Source organism: Pristiophorus japonicus, chromosome 1, assembly GCF_044704955.1.
Source record: "Pristiophorus japonicus isolate sPriJap1 chromosome 1, sPriJap1.hap1, whole genome shotgun sequence".
Classification (NCBI taxonomy): domain Eukaryota; kingdom Metazoa; phylum Chordata; class Chondrichthyes; family Pristiophoridae; genus Pristiophorus; species Pristiophorus japonicus.
Genome location: NC_091977.1, coordinates 127,167,079 through 127,182,954, shown reverse-complemented (window position 1 = coordinate 127,182,954; position 15,876 = coordinate 127,167,079). Strand labels below are relative to the sequence as shown.

Sequence of the window (15,876 nt, the reverse complement as noted above, 5' to 3'; positions counted from 1 at the left end):
TAAGTCAGTGACTGTAAGCTTGGTCGGTAATGACCAATGGGTTGTTTTCACCTCTCTTCACTGGCCTAATTTTAATTGGAAACCTCAATGATGCTTAATGTTGAAAATAGTGGTTATTTCCAGAAACTTCTTTTCAGAAGAGCTCAAAGTGACCTATCCACAAATGCATACACTGAGAAATCATTTGCTGATTGGAGAATTTTTCAGATAGACTCCATTTTTGAAATGGTGTATTCTTAAAAGCTTAGCAGGCAGCATTATTGCAGCTACAGAAAGCACACTCCTGCCAAAACTCAGACTTTCCAATTAACTCTCATAAAAGCTAAAATGTGATGCTGCTTAGTGTGTAAATATACCACCTGGTGTATTATTGAGGCATACAAATCAGGAAGAAGTGTGCTGAGTTAGCCAATCTCTGGGAGGGCTGCTGTGCAACCATATAATTATATTCCTGGGTTATGAAGAGTACTAATCAGCCATGGTTTGAGCTTGTGACTGCTCTCCAGTGTGTACACATCTACGTGTGATGGCTTACGTGATTTTTCTCTTTCTCCTCTTCCCTACCCGCCTCCAACCCCCCAAACCAAACGCAATTGAATATAGCTTCACACACTTTTATTTAAGTACCTAGCAAATGTGCTCGGAGTACATGCCAGTAGCACAGAAAAAAATGTCTCCGTTTGCATATCAAAGCACACTTGCCCATTATGACTGTGCACTGATGTACGTTTGTCCAATGCCTCATTACATGCCTTTTAAATGCATAAACGGCCTCACTCCTCGCAATTTCTAATCTTCTCCAGCTGTCCCCCCTCCAAGCTCTCCATTCCTGACTTCAGCCTCTTATGCATCTCTCTTCCACCCCCCAAAACCAGGTTGTTGCCTCGATCCCAGTCTCTCAAATTCCCTCTCTTAAACCAACTCTGTATTTCAAGAACCCTCTCCCTCTTTTAAGACTGTTCTTGAAACCAATCTCCTTGACAAACCTTTTGGTCACCCCACCTAATCTCTCCTTTTTGGCTTGGTGTCTGCTTTCTTTGCGCCTCTGTGAAGCATCTTGGGACATTTTCCTACATTAAAAGCAATATATAAATGTGTGGTGATAGGAAGCACTGATGAGGAAAGTGTAGAAGATTGTGAGGATAAACGAGAACACAAAAGGGAGTGTCCATTAATGGAAAGGAACATGGTGGAAAGGTGCCATCTGATGCTCTGAAAGAGGACCAAGAACAGTTGTTTTTTTTTCTTTTCCTTCCTTCACTCCTTCCTTCACTCAGTACTACTAGATCCCAGGTTGTGTCTCAGCCTGGTAAATTGATGTCCTTTAGCCTCCTCCCCTAACCAGTCTGCAGCTATTTTTGAGCCCTCCATTTACCTCACAATCCCCATCACCACTTGGCATAATCTGCCTCTTCTTCACAATGGGTTAGATCTTATAAGAACACCACAAGAGATCTCTTTGAGCTTTCTTAAACCTTGACCTCCACCCTCCGAGATATCTGCGCTCTTCTATTTCTGGCCTCTTGCGCATCCCCAATTTTAATTGCACAACCATTGGTGGCCATGCCTTCAGCTGCCAAGGCCCCAAGTTCTGGAATTTCCCTAAACCTCTCCAGGAGTAGGCATTCGGCCCTTCAAGCCTGCACCACCATTCAATAAGATCATGACTGATCATTCCCTCAGTACCCGTTTCCTGCTTTCTCTCCATACCTCTTGATCCCCCTAGCCATAAGGGCCATATCTAACTTTTCTCCTTGAATATATTTAATGAACTGGCACCAGCAACTCTCTGCGGTAGGGAATTCCACAGGTTACCAACTCTGAGTGAAGAAGCTTCTCCTCATCTCAGTCCTAAATGGCCTACCCCTTATCCTAAGACTGTGTCCCCTGGTTCTGGACTTCCCCAACAACGGGAACATTCTTCCCGCATCTAACCTGTCCAGTCCTGTCAGAATCTTATGTTTCGATGAGGTTCCCTCAGCCTTCTAAACTCCAGTGAATAAAGGCCCAGTTGATCCAGTCTCTCCTCATATGTCAGTCCAGCCATCCCGGGAATCAGTCTGGTGAACCTTCGCTGCACTCCCTCTATAGTAAGAACGTCCTTCCTCAGATTAGGAGACCAAAACTAACACACTATTCCAGGTGAGGCCTCATCTGTACAACTGCAGTAAGACCTCCCTACTCCTATACTCAAATCCCCTAACTATGAAGGCCAACATATCATTTGCCGCCTTTACCGCCTGCTGTACCTGCATGCCAACTTACAATGACTGATGAACCATGACACCCAGGTCTCGTTGCACCTCCCCTTTTCCTAATCTTCCGCCATTCAGATAATATTCTGCCTTCGTGTTTTTGCCCCCAAAGTGGATAACCTCACATTTATCCACATTATACTGCATCTGCCATGCATTTGCCCACTCACCAACCTGTCCAAGTCACCCTGCAGCCTCTTAGCATCCTCCTCACAGCTCAAACCGCCACCCAGCTTAGTATCATCTGCAAACTTGTAGATATTACACTCAGTTCCTTCATCTAAATCATTAATGTATATTGTAAAGAGCTGGGGTCCCAGCACTGAGCCCTGTGGCACTCCACTAATCACTGTCTGCCATTCTGAAAAGGACCTGTTTATCCCGACTGTCTGCTTCCTGCCTGCCAATCAGTTTTCTATCCACGTCAGGAAACATAAAAACATAGAAAATAGGTGCAGGAGTAGACCATTTGGCCCTTCGAGCCTGCACCACCATTCAATAAGATCATGGCTGATCATTCCCTCAGTATCCCTTTCCTGCTTTCTCTCAATGCCCCAGTACATTACCCCCAATACCATGTGTTTTGATTTTGCACACCAATCTCTTGTGTGGGACCTTGTCAAAAGCCTTTTGAAAGTGCAAATGCACCACATCTCCCTTGTCCACTTTACTAGTTACATCCTCAAAAAATTCCAGAATATTTGTAAGCAAGATTTCCCTTTCATAAATCCATGCTGACTTGGACCAATCCTGTCACTGCTTTCCAGATGCGCTGCTATTTCATCCTTAATAATTGATTCCAACATTTTCCCCACTACTGATGTCAGGCTAACTGGTCTATAATTACCCGTTTTCTCTCTCCCTCTCTTTTTAAAAAGTGGTGTTCCTTTAGCTACCCTCCAGTCCATAGGAACTGATCCAGAGTCGATAGACTGTTGGAAAATGATCACCAATACATCCACTATTTCTAGGGCCACTTCCTTAAGTACTCTGGGATGCAGACTATCACGCCCCAGGGATTTATCGGCCTTCAATCCCATCAATTTCCCTAACACAAACTCCCGCCTAATAAGGATATCCTTCAGTTCCTCCTTTTCACTAGACCCTCAGTCCCCTAGTACTTCCGGAAGGTTATTTGTGTCTTCCTTCGTGAAGACAAAACCAAAGTATTTGCTCGATTGGTCTGCCATTTCTTTGTTCCTCATTATAAATTCACCTGAATCCGACTGCAAGGGACTTGTGTTTGTCTTTACTAATCTTTTTCTCTTCCCATATCTATAAAAGCTTTTGCAGGCTGTTCCCGGCAAGCTTCCCCTCGCACACTGTTTTTCCCCCTCTTAATTAAACCCTTTGTCCTTCCCTGCTGAATTCTAAATTTCTCCCAGTCCTCAGGTTTGCTGCTTTTTCTGGCCAATTTTTATTGCCTCTTCCTTGGATTTAACACTATCCTTAATTTCCCTTGTTAGCCACGGTTGAGCCACCTTCCCCGTTTTATTTTTACACCAGACAGGGATGTACAATTGTTGAAGTTCATCCATGTGATCTTTAAATGTTTGCCATTGCTTATCCACTGTCAACCCTTTAAGTATCCTGTGCCAGTCTATTCTGGCCAATTCACACCTCATACCATCGAAGTCACCTTTCCTTAAGTTCAGGACCCTAGTTTCTGAATTAACTGTGTCACTCTCCATCCTAATAAAGAATTCTACCATATTTCCCCAAGGGGCCTTGCACAACAAGATTGCTAATTAGTCCTTTCTCATTACACATCACCCAGTCTAGGATGGCCAGTTCTCTCGTTGGTTCCTCGACATATTGGTCTAGGAAACCATCCCTAATACACTCCAGGAAATCTTCCTCCTCCGCATTGCTACCAGTTTGGTTAGCCCGATCAATATGTAGATTAAAATCACCCATGATAACTGCTGTACCTTTTATTGCACGCATCCTTTATTTCTTGTTTGATGCTGCCCCCAACCTCGCTACTACTGTTTGGTGGTCTGTATACAACTCCCACTAGCGTTTTCTGCCCTTTGGTATTCCACAGCTCCATCCATACCGATTGCACATCATCCAGGCTAATGTCCTTCCTTACTATTGCATTAATTTCCTCTTTAACCAGCAATGCCACCCTGCCGCCTTTTCCTTTCTGTCTATCCTTCCTAAATGCTGAATAGCCCTGGATGTTGAGTTCCCAGCCTTGGTCACCTTGGAGCCATGTCTCCGTGATGCCAATTACATCATAACCGTTAACTGCTATCTGCACAGTTAATTCGTCCACCTTATTCCGAATACTCCTCGCATTGAGGCACCAAGCCTTCAGGCTTGTCTTTCTAACACACTTTGCCCCTTCAGAATTTTGCTGTAATGTGGTCCTTTTTTCTTTTTGCCTTGGATTTCTCTGCCTTCCACTTTTACTTTTCTTCTTTCTATCTTTTGCTTCTGCCCCCATTCTACTTCCCTCTGTCTCCCTGCATAGGTTCCCATCCCGCTGTCATATTAGTTTAACTCCTCCCCAACAGCACTAGCAAACACTCCCCCTAGGATATTGGTTCCAGTCCTGCCCAGGTGCAGACCGTCCGGTTTGTACTGGTCCCACCTCCCCCAGAACTGGTTCCAATGTCTCAGGAATTTGAATCCCTCCCTTCTGCACCACTCCTCAAGCCACATATTCATCTGAGCTATCCTGCGATTCCTACTAGCACGTGGCACTGATAGCAATACTACTTTTGAGGTCCTACTTTTAAATTTAGCTCCTAGCTCCCTAAATTCGTCTCATAGGACCTCATCCCGTTTTTTACCTATATGCACCACGACAACTGGCTGTTCACCCTCCCTTTTCAAAATGTCCTGCACCCGCTCCGAGACATCCTTGACCCTTGCACCAGGGAGGCAACATACCATCCTGGAGTCTCGGTTGCGGTCGCAGAAACGTCTATCTATTCCCCTTACAATAGAATCCCCTACCACTATAGCTCTCCCACTCTTTTTCCTGCCCTCCTGTGCAGCAGAGCCATGAACTTGGCGGCTGCTGCTGCTCTCTCCTGATGAGTCATCCCCCTCAACAGTACCCAAAGCGGTGTATCTGTTTTGCAGGGGGATGACCGTAGGGGACCCCTGCACTACCTTCCTTGCACTGCTCTTCCTGTTGGTCACCCATTCCCTATTGGCTGTGTACCCTTTTCCTGCGGTAAGACCAACTCGCCTAAACGTGCTATTCACGTCATTCTCAGCATCGTGGATGCTCCAGAGTAAATCCACCCACAGCTCCAGTGCCGCAATGCGGTCTGTCAGGAGCTGTAGGCGGATGCACTTCCCGCACATGTAGTCGTCAGGGACACTGGAAGCATCCTTGATTTCCCACTTATTACAGGGGGAGCATAACACGTGTCCGAGCTCTCCTGCCATGACTTAACCCCTAGATTAACTTAATTTGACAACAACAATGCTAAAGGTTACTTGGTGATAAAGAAAAGGAAAAAACTACTCACCACTCACTTACCCCCTTAGCTGTGATGTCACTTTTCGATTTCATTCTTCTTTTTAGCCTGCTCTCCCTGCTGCACTGGCTTGCCTCAGCGATCTCCTGCTCTGCCTCCCGACTCGACGCTGCTGCTCCCCGGACTGACGGGCCTTTTGTAGGCCTTAGTGACCTCGCGCTCCGCCTCCCTCCCGACTCCTTAAAACCTACCTCCTCTGCCCTAATATCTCCTTATGTGGCTTGGTGTCAAATCTTATTTTATAACGCTGCTGTGAAGCGCCTTGGGATGTGGTATTACGGTAAAGGCGTTTTATAAATACATGTTGCTGATTTTTTTTCCCCCAGGAGTCAGCGTGAAATGGCCATATTTGTATGTTTTGATAGGCATATACTGGGCAATGTATCTTCCAATTTTCAATACTCAGGAAGCTAGTAATTGCCAATAATTTTCCCCTGTTGGCATAACAGACTCTGAAGAGCTAGATCACATACAATAATGGATTTGTGTGCTGGCACAGTAGTGAGTATTAGTTTTTAAATGAACAGTTTGTGAAATTACATTTTTAAATTTACTGTTATGAAGAATGATTGATCTAAAGGCCCTGTCACTACTTAAAATGCAAGCACTGTGTCCTTTTTAAAATAAGTGATTTATCTTGTCTGGTATGAAAAGCTTCCCCTGCACCATGTTGATATCACATTTTGTTCAGAGCTTGGATTTCTTCATGAGCAACAATTTCTGATTCGGGGCAATAATGGGATTGCACATGGTTCCATAATGTTTGCTGAATTTTATATTCTTACTGAACCACAGCAATTGGTTTATTGATATTTGTAGTTGTTATATATGTGGACTTGTATTTACCCTGTACAACCACCAGAGGGCTCATCCCCTGGAGCCCCAAGGGATCCCATAATCCCTTGGGAGCCACAGATATTTAAAGAGGCTTCACAGGTTGGAGAGGCATCCTGGAGACCTGCAATAAAAGACTACGGTCACACTTTACTTTTGAGCTCACAGTGTTCAGTCTGACTCTTTCCCCATACACAACAAATGGCGACGAGATTCAGATAGTGAACCCAAAGATGCAGAAAACAGTGGGCATCCTGGAGAAATTCTCGGAGGGAGATGATTGGGAAACTTTTGTGGAGCGACTCAACCAAATACTTCGTGGGAAGAGAGCGCTGCCAAACGAAGGGCGATCCTCCTCACTCTCTGTGGGGCACCAACGTATGGCCTCATGAAAAATCTGCTCACTCCAGCGAAACCCACGGAGAAATCGTACGCCGATTTGTGCACACTGGTCCGAGAGCATTTGAACCCGAAGGAATGCGTTCTGATGGTGAGGTATCGGTTCTACACCTACAAAAGGTCTGAAGGCCAGGAAGTGGCGAGTTATGTTGCCAAGCAGGACATTGCGAATTTGAAGGACATTTGGAGCACATGCTCAGAGACTTTTTCGTACTTGCCATTGGCCACGAAACCATACTTCGCAAACTTTTGACTGTAGAGACCCCAACATTGAGTAAGGCCATAGCGATAGCCCAGGCGTTCATTGCCACCAGTGACAATACGAAACAAATCTCTCAGCACACAAGTGCTGCTACAAGTACTGTGAACAAAGTGATGATGTTTTCAAATCGTAACGTACAGGGCAGGTCACACATACCTGCAGCTACACGTCTGCAGATGTCTGAGTCCACCATCAAGGGTGATGAATGCAAGGCCATTAACACCTTGTTGACGCTGCGGGGGTGATCATCATTTCCATTCATGCCGCTTCAAAGAGTACATTTGCAAAGGCTGTGGAACAATGGGACAACTCCATCGAGTGTGCAGGCGAGCTGCAACGCCTGTTAACCCTGCAAACCACCATGTTGCAGAGGAGGACAGATCCATGGAGGATCACAACGAACCAGAGCCTCAGATAGAGGAGGCAGAGGTACATGGGATGCACACATTCACCGCGAATTTTCCCCCGATCATGCTGAATGTTGAACTAAGTGGACTACTCAATGGAGCTGGACATGGGCACGAGCCAGTCCATCATGGGCAAAAAGACTTTCGAAAGATTGTGGTGCAACAAGGCCTTAAGGCCAGTCTTAACTCCAGTTCGCACAAAGCTAAGAACTTGCACTAAAGAACTAATTCCTGTAATCGGCAGTGCTACCGTAAAGGTCTCCTACAATGGAGTGGTGCACAAGCTACCACTCTGGATGGTACCGGGCGATGGTCCCACGCTGCTCGCGAGAGCTGGCTGGGAAAGATACGCTGGAATTGGGACAACGTCCGAGCGCTATTGCCCGCTGACGACACTTCGTGTGCCCAGGTCTTAAACAAATTACCTTCACTGTTTGAACCAGGCATCGGGAAATTCCAAGGAGCAAAAGTGCAGATCTACCTAATTCCGGGGGCACGAGGCGAGAGCAGTACCATATATGATGAGAAGGGGTAGAGATCAAGCTTGACCGGCTGCAAAGTGAGGGCATCATTTCACCAATCAAATTCAGCGAGTGAGTCAGTCCTATTGTCCCAGTCCTCAAGGGAGACAGTACCGTCAGTTACTTAGAATCTGTGGCGATTACAATCAATCGTTTCTCCCTGCAGGACCAATACCCACTACCAAAGCCGATGACGTCTTTGCAACGCTGGTGGGAGGAAAGACATTCACGAAGCTGGATCTGACTTCAGCCTACATGATGCAGGAACTGGACGAATCATCGAAGGCCCTCACCTGCATCAACATGCACAACGGTCTTTTTGTTTAGAACAGATACCTGTTTGCGGCGATAATCCAGAGGACGACATCTTGGTCACAGGTCGGAACACAGTCGAGCACCTGCAGAATCTGGAGGAGGTTCTTAATCGACTCAACCGCATGGGGCTCAGGTTAAAATGCTCGAAGTGCGATTTCCTGGCAACTGAAGTGAAGCTCTTGGGAAGGAGGATTGCGGCGGACGGCATCAGGCCCACCAACGCGAAGACTGAGGCAATCAAGAACGCACCAAGGCCACAGAACGTGACGAAGCTGCGGTCGTTTCTGGGACTCTTAAACTACTTTGGTAACTTCTTATCGGGTCTCAGCACATGGCTAGAACCACGACATGTCTTGCTACGAAAAGGGGGCGAATGGGTTTGGGGCAAAAGCCAAGAAAATGCCTTTGTAAAAGCGAGAAAGTTGTTACGCTCAAATAAATTGCTTGTGTTGTATGATCCATGTAAGCGTTTGGTACTAGCATGTGATGCGTCGTCATATGGTGTCGGGTGTATATTGCAACAAGCTAATGATTTTGGGAAACTGCAACCAGTTGCTTATGCAACCAGGAGACTGTGTAAGGCTGAAAGAACCTACAGCATGATTGAAAAAGAAGCATTGGCATGTGTCAATGGGGTTTAAAAAAAAATGCATCAATACCTGTTTGGGCTAAAATTCAAATTGGAAACTGACCATAAGCCACTTGTATCCCTGTTTTCCGCGAGTAAAGGGATAAATACCAACGCATCGGCCCGCATCCAGAGATGGGTGCTCACGTCTGCATACACCATCCGCCACAGGCCAGGCACAAAAAACTGTGCCGATGCTCTCAGTAGGCTGCCATTGCCGACCACGGGGGTGGAAATGGCGCAGCCCACAGATCTAGCCATGGTTATGGAAGCAATCACCCGTCACTGCCCGGCAGATCAAAACCTGGACAAGCCAGGACAACCTATTATCTCAAGTCAAAAGCTGTGTGCTTCACAGGAGCTGGTCCAGTGGCCCAGTGGAAATGCAGGAAGAGATAAAGCCGCAAAGATGAAATATCTATACAGGCAGACTGCCTTCTGTGGGGCAATCGAGTAGTGGTCCCCAAGAAGGGCAGAGACACCTTCATCAATGACCTCCACAGCACCCACCCAGGCATCGTAATGATGAAAGCGATAGCCAGATCCCACATGTGGTGGCCCGGTGTCGATGCGGACTTTGAGTCCTGTGTTCACAGATGTAATACATGCTCACAGTTAAGCAATGTACCCAGGGAGGCGCCGCTAAGTTTATGGTCTTGGCCCTCCAAACCGTGGTCTAGGGTATATGTCGACTATGCAGGCCCGTTCTTGGGTAAAATGTTCCTTGTGATTGTAGATGCATACTCCAAGTGGATTGAATGTGAGATAATGTCGGCTAGCACGTCCGCTGCCACTATTGAAAGCCTGATGTTTGCCACTCACGACTTACCCAATGTCATGGTGAGCGACAACGGGCCATATTTTACCAGTTCAAAGAATTCATGACCCGTAACAGGATCAAACCATGTCACATCTGCCCCGTTTAAACCAGCATCCAATGGTCAGGCAGAGAGAGCAGTGCAAACCATCAAGCAAGGCTTGAAGAGGGTAACTGAAGGCTCACTGCAGACTCGCCTATCCCAAGTCCTGCTTAGCTACCGCACGAGACCCCACTCACTCACTGGGATCCCAGTTGCTGAACTGCTCATAAAAAGAGCACTTAAGACAAGGCTCTCGATAGTTCACCCTGATCTACATGAACAGGTAGAGAGCAGGCGGCTTCAACAAAGTGCATACCATGATAGTGCAAATGTGTTACGCGAGATTGAAATCAATGATCCTGTATTTGTATTAAATTATGGACAAGGTCCCAAGTGGCTTCCCGGCACTGTCGTGGCCAAAGAGGGGAGCAGGGTGTTTTGGGTCAAAGGCAGCCCAGTGAGGGTCCAACAAATGATTCAACAACACTAGCTTTCACACCGAGACAATCAACCAGGTCAAGAAGGGCCCCAGATCAACTCCCATTGTAAATAGTTACACTATTGACTTTGAGGGTGGGGGGGCGAGTGTTGTTATATATGTAACCTTGTATTTACTCTGTACAGCCACCAGAGGGCTCATCCCCTGGAGTCCCAAGGGATCCCATAATCCCTTGGGAGCACAGGTATTTAAGGAGGCTTCACAGATTGGAGAGGCACTCTGGAGACCTGCAATAAAAGACTACGGTCACACTTTACATTGAGCTCACAGTGTTCAGTCTGACTCTTTCTCCATACACAACAGTAGTTTGAATAGATGGGAGTGGATTTAAACTCTTCAGAGTGATGTCCTATTAAACATTTGGTCTTCAGTTATGATTGCTTTGCTTTATTAATTCAATGAATTTCATTGCACCTACTTTCTTATTTTGTATAGTTCCTTCACTCAGCGTAACATGGGATTACAATTCCAAGTTAATACAGATGTAATCTATGATGAATTGTCAGAAAATCTTGCAAAATTGGACAAGGTGAGCATTGATTTATTCAAATACCTATAAAATAAAAACATACCGCAGCAGATTATGCATTGATATGCTAATTATAGTTGGTGCTTTTAAACTCTGCAATACAGTAACTCCCAAGAATGTTGTTTTTTTTGTGAAGATGACATCTTGGATGGCTGAATGGTTAAGTTTAGTGTGGGATGTGATGTATCTGTGCTCTCTGTTCACCCAGGACAACCGTGAGGTAGTATGCAAGCTTATTGTGCCTGCGGCATGGGGAGGTGGAGGGAATTGGCCAGGGTGCCAACTTCTCCTGAAAAATGGATATTGGACGCAGAGATTGCAGAGGTAGAATGGGTCAGGTTGCAGAGGGATTTGTAGATGCAGAAGAGGTTTTAAAATTAAGAATGCCTTTGTTGTGGGTTCAATTGTAAAATGCAGACATCACCTGTTACACATTACAATGTCAGGGAAATTAAAGACCCAATTATAGATAGCTGCTGTGAAGTACCAACTTGCTGCCAATGCCAGTAAACTATACGCCACATAAGGCATTGCCTTCTGGAGAGGTGGACTAGAAGAAAATCCTGGGGAAGCAAGATGAGAAACACCTAACCATCAATACAATATAAATACAAGTTACCTTATTTGACTAATCCATCCAAATACTGGGGTTTCTTCCTAAGAAGAATTTTTGAGGAGTTAGCTTCGGCTGTTCATTAAGGCTGATCTAATCTTGGCAACGCATATCTCTCTGTAGACCAACAGGGAATATTTATTCGGTGATTTTTTACAATCGAGCTCCAACGTGGTGCAGTGCTCATGGAAAACCTATCTCTGGAAAATCATGCTATTCAAAAAAGGAGGAAAGAGAAAGCGGGGAACTGCAGGCAAATTAGTAGTGAGGAAAATGATATCATTAGGGACATGGTAGCAGGGCACTTATCAAATCATATGATTAGGCAGAGTCAACATGGTTTTATGAATGTTTGGCATATCTATTAGAGTTTTTTGAGGATAGAACTAGAAGTGTAGATGGCGGAGGGGGAACCAATGAATGTAATATATTTGGATTTTTAAAAGGTATTCAATAAGGTGCCACACAAGAGGTGGTTGCATGAAATCAGGGCTCAAGGGATTGTGGGTAATGTGTTGCAGCAATTACTAGACTTCAAACGAGTACTTCATTGGCTGTAAAGCACTTTGGGACGTCCAGTGGTCGTGAAAGGCTTGTATAAATGCAAGCCTTTTTAATACATTAGATTGGATTGTGAATTGGTTAATGGACACAAAACTGAGTAGGAATGAACAAGTAATTTGCAATTTGGCAGGTTGTAACTAGTGGGATGCCACAAGGAGTAGGGCTTGGACCTCAGCTATTTATAATCTATATCAGTGACTTTGATGAGGGAACCGTGCGTAATGTATCCAAGTTTGCTGACTGCAAGACTAGGTGGGAAAGTAAGTTATGAGAAGGATACAAAGAGGCTGCAAAGGGATCTGGACTGGTTAAGTGAGTGGGCAAGAAAGTGGCAGATGGAGTATAATGTGGGTAAATGTGAAATTATGCAGTTTGGTGGGAAGAATAGAAAAGCAAAATAATAATAGGTGGTGACTGAAATGTTGTTATGCAGAGGGATGTGAGTGTCCATGTACACGAATCACAGAAAGTTAACATGTAGGAAGAGCAAGCAAGTAGGAAGACAAATCGTATGCTGAGCTTTATTACAAGGGGATTGGAGTACAAGAGTAAGGAAGTTTTGCTGCAATTGTATAGGGCTTTGGTGAGACCACATCTAGGGTACTGTGTACAATTTTGGTCTCCTTGCCTAAGGAAGGATATCCCTGCCTTAGAGGGGGTGCAATGAAAGTTCATTAGATTGATTCCTGGGAAAGGGTCCTCCTATGAGGAGAGATTGAGTAGAATGGGCCAATATTCTCTAGCATTTAGAAGAATGAAAGGTGAGCTTATTAAAACGTATGAAATTCTTAGAGGACTTGACGAGGTAGATACTTAGCAGCTGTTTCCCCTGGCTGGAGCTTCTAGAACTAGGAGTCAACTATTTAGAACTGAGTTGAGATTTAATTTCTTCAATCAAATGGTTGTGAATCTTTGGAATTCTCTACCTCGAAGAGTCATTGGACACTAAAGAAATCGAGGGAAAGGGTGAGAAAGTGGGGTTGATGTAGAAGATCAGCCTTGATCTTATTGAATGGTTTGTACTCTTGCTCCTGTTTCTTATATTCTTTGGGAATGCCAAATCTCTAAATCACCCCAGGGTTTTTTTTCTGTACTATTTTTAAAAATGTGTTTTTTTTTACTAAGCGTCTCTCAAACCTGGGGGTCTCTTGTATATCTTCTCCCCTCCCCTCTCCACAAAACTAATCACAAAGATGCCAATAAGTAACATTGTTTAACAACAATATAGCATCTTTTAACATAAAACAGATTTTGACCCTTCGAGGGAGAGATGAAACATGACGCAGCTTTTAATCGTGGAGCGGTAGACAGCCTGCAGGGTTTGGAGGGGGAGTTCCAGAGAATAGAGCCACGTGGACTGAAGGCTCTGCCACAAGTTATGAGACAGGGGAGGAGAGATTGCACAGCATACCAGAATCTGCAGATGTAAAGGGACACAAGAATGGGAGAGCTTGCAGAGGTAGAATGGTTTGGGGTTATAGAGGGATTTATAGATGAGGAAAACGATTTAAAATTCAAAATGCCTTTATTGTGGGTTCAATTGTAAACTGCAGACATCACCTGTTACCCATTACAATGTCAGGAAAACACTGCGAATAATGGGACTGCTGTGTAAATGAACATATTGTGCCTCTATTTTATTTAAAATTAAATGAAGGAAAATGGATATTTATTGGGTATTATGAATAATGACCAGATGGATTATTTTGTCTTACTTCAATTTATATCCTTAATGTGGTTTTCTGTTGCTAGAGACCATTGTAAAAACAATGATTAGTCACTTTCCAAATGTGCCAGAATTTCCTTCTGTACATACATTTCTCAAATTCTGCATCTTGACTTTCAGATACAGAAGAATCTGCAAAAGCTTCTAGAAGGAACTGAATGAGGTGCTCTACTTTTGATCATCAGTACATTTTGTGCGCACCAAGGTCATAAGTCTCTGGCATGTAATGTGAACTCTGCAGGACAGAGTCTGGGATTGTTCAAGCTTCAATCCTGTATTTAACAGGATTCTGCGTGGCCTTCTTTCTAAGGAAATATGCAAGTAATCTTCCAGTATCTGTGCAATAAAGCATTCCATTGATCAGCAAATATTTTATCTAGAAATTAACTTTACACTATTAGTAATAGTAAGGGGGTTTGTAGTGTGCCACCTATAATATGTATGTTACAAGAAATTATTTTCTAAAAGTAATTGAGTCATTGGTTATAAAGCACTCCACAATCTAAAAGTTATTGGAATATTTTGTGTAAAGCATATGTTGACCATGTGCATTATCCTCTTGTCCAGTAGTCTGCGATATCACTGCCTCTGCCAAGTTAGAAATTGGTTGACTTTAGTGTGGTATTTTCACAGATCATAGGGTAGATTTTCATCTTTAGTGCCACGCACAACTCAACGGTGATCTCACCCCTGAAATGGAGCCCAACAGATTATCCTTCCATTAAATTAAATGGCAAGAAAATTGGGCAGGGACAGTTACAGACGTGCAATGTCCCTGCTCAATTTCTGTTTCTGCACTGTGACCAGACAATGCTTTACCCAGGGGCTAAGGATAAAAATCTACCCCGTTGTTTTTGACCAGTTAACTATGACTTTAGAAGCACCATAGATATGTTCTTGTACTGAGTGAATTTATAACTGTTTGCAATAAGATACTATTTATATATAATGTAATTTGTTCTTTTAAAACCATTTCTATGAAATGATTTCTCACTTGAAATTTTGTAAATAAAATGATAGCACATTAAAAGAATTTACACTTGTTTCTAGAGATCGGTAAAGTGGACACTGCAGAAATTGTGTTTCATGTGCGTCATCTTTAAACAATCACTGATTCTGTTTTGGTAAATTTAAATGCTGTACTTAAAAAGGTGCTGTATATATTGAATCAGTTGATTTTTACATATAACCCTTTTGTGGATATGAAATGACGCAACCCTTTTTAGATTCATTTCTTGTGGTGTGATATCTTTATTTGTATATAAATTATAGTTTCTTCACGATGTTGATATGAAAAAGGCCTTCACGTCTAAATGTTTAGACACTGTTGTACTTCTGCCAACAACAATTTGCATTTCTTTAGCGCTCTTCATCTACAGGCAGACAATTCTGACCGCTTTCCAAGGTGGTAGATGCTGTGCAGGAGGGAGAACAAGAAAGAGGGTTTGAGAGGGCAATAACATAATTGATGAATGAAGCCTTTGGGTGAAAAAAGGAAGTGATGAGGTGAAGATACTGGGAGGGGATTCAAAAGCAGTGACATAGGTGAAGAATAGCTGCTGACAATGGAGCAGAAATAGGGAATGAAGAGTAGGTTTTAATCGGAGAACAGAGGGACATACAGCTGGAGGAAATCATAGAGATAGTGTGCAGCAAAATATCAGGTATAGAACCAGTGTAATCTCCATGCTGTGAGTGTGGTAGTGGTCTGATAAGTTGGAACTCGGGTGATAGAACAATTACAAGACAAATGCATATTCATGGTCTTTAGATAGGAAGGAAATAATAAGTTAGAGGAGTTGAGGTTTTTTGGGGTTACGGTTGATCATGGTTTTGAAACAATGTGGGATCTATGCCAGAGGTTGGGGATGGATTGATGTTGACAATCATGATATTGAGGGAGGGAAGCTGGGTGGTCAGGAGCTAGAATTTAAAGGCATTAAGGGAACAAACTTCACAGTTTA

General features: G+C 43.9%; 1 protein-coding gene across 3 annotated transcripts in view; it reads left to right on the top strand.

Moving 5' to 3' along the window:
• Positions 1–15,073, top strand: part of LOC139265728 (GRAM domain-containing protein 2B) — a 197,896-nt gene extending 182,823 nt beyond the window's left edge. For 2 of the 3 annotated variants that reach the window (XM_070883040.1, XM_070883031.1), the window contains exons 13-14: positions 10,916–11,009; positions 14,033–15,073. In XM_070883040.1, coding sequence (XP_070739141.1) covers positions 10,916–11,009; positions 14,033–14,074 — 136 coding nt within the window. In that variant the 3' untranslated portion in view covers positions 14,075–15,073. The remainder of the gene's footprint in view (positions 1–10,915; positions 11,010–14,032) is intronic. The other variant, XM_070883051.1, reaches the window with a different exon arrangement.
• Positions 15,074–15,876: the final 803 nt, after the last annotated feature.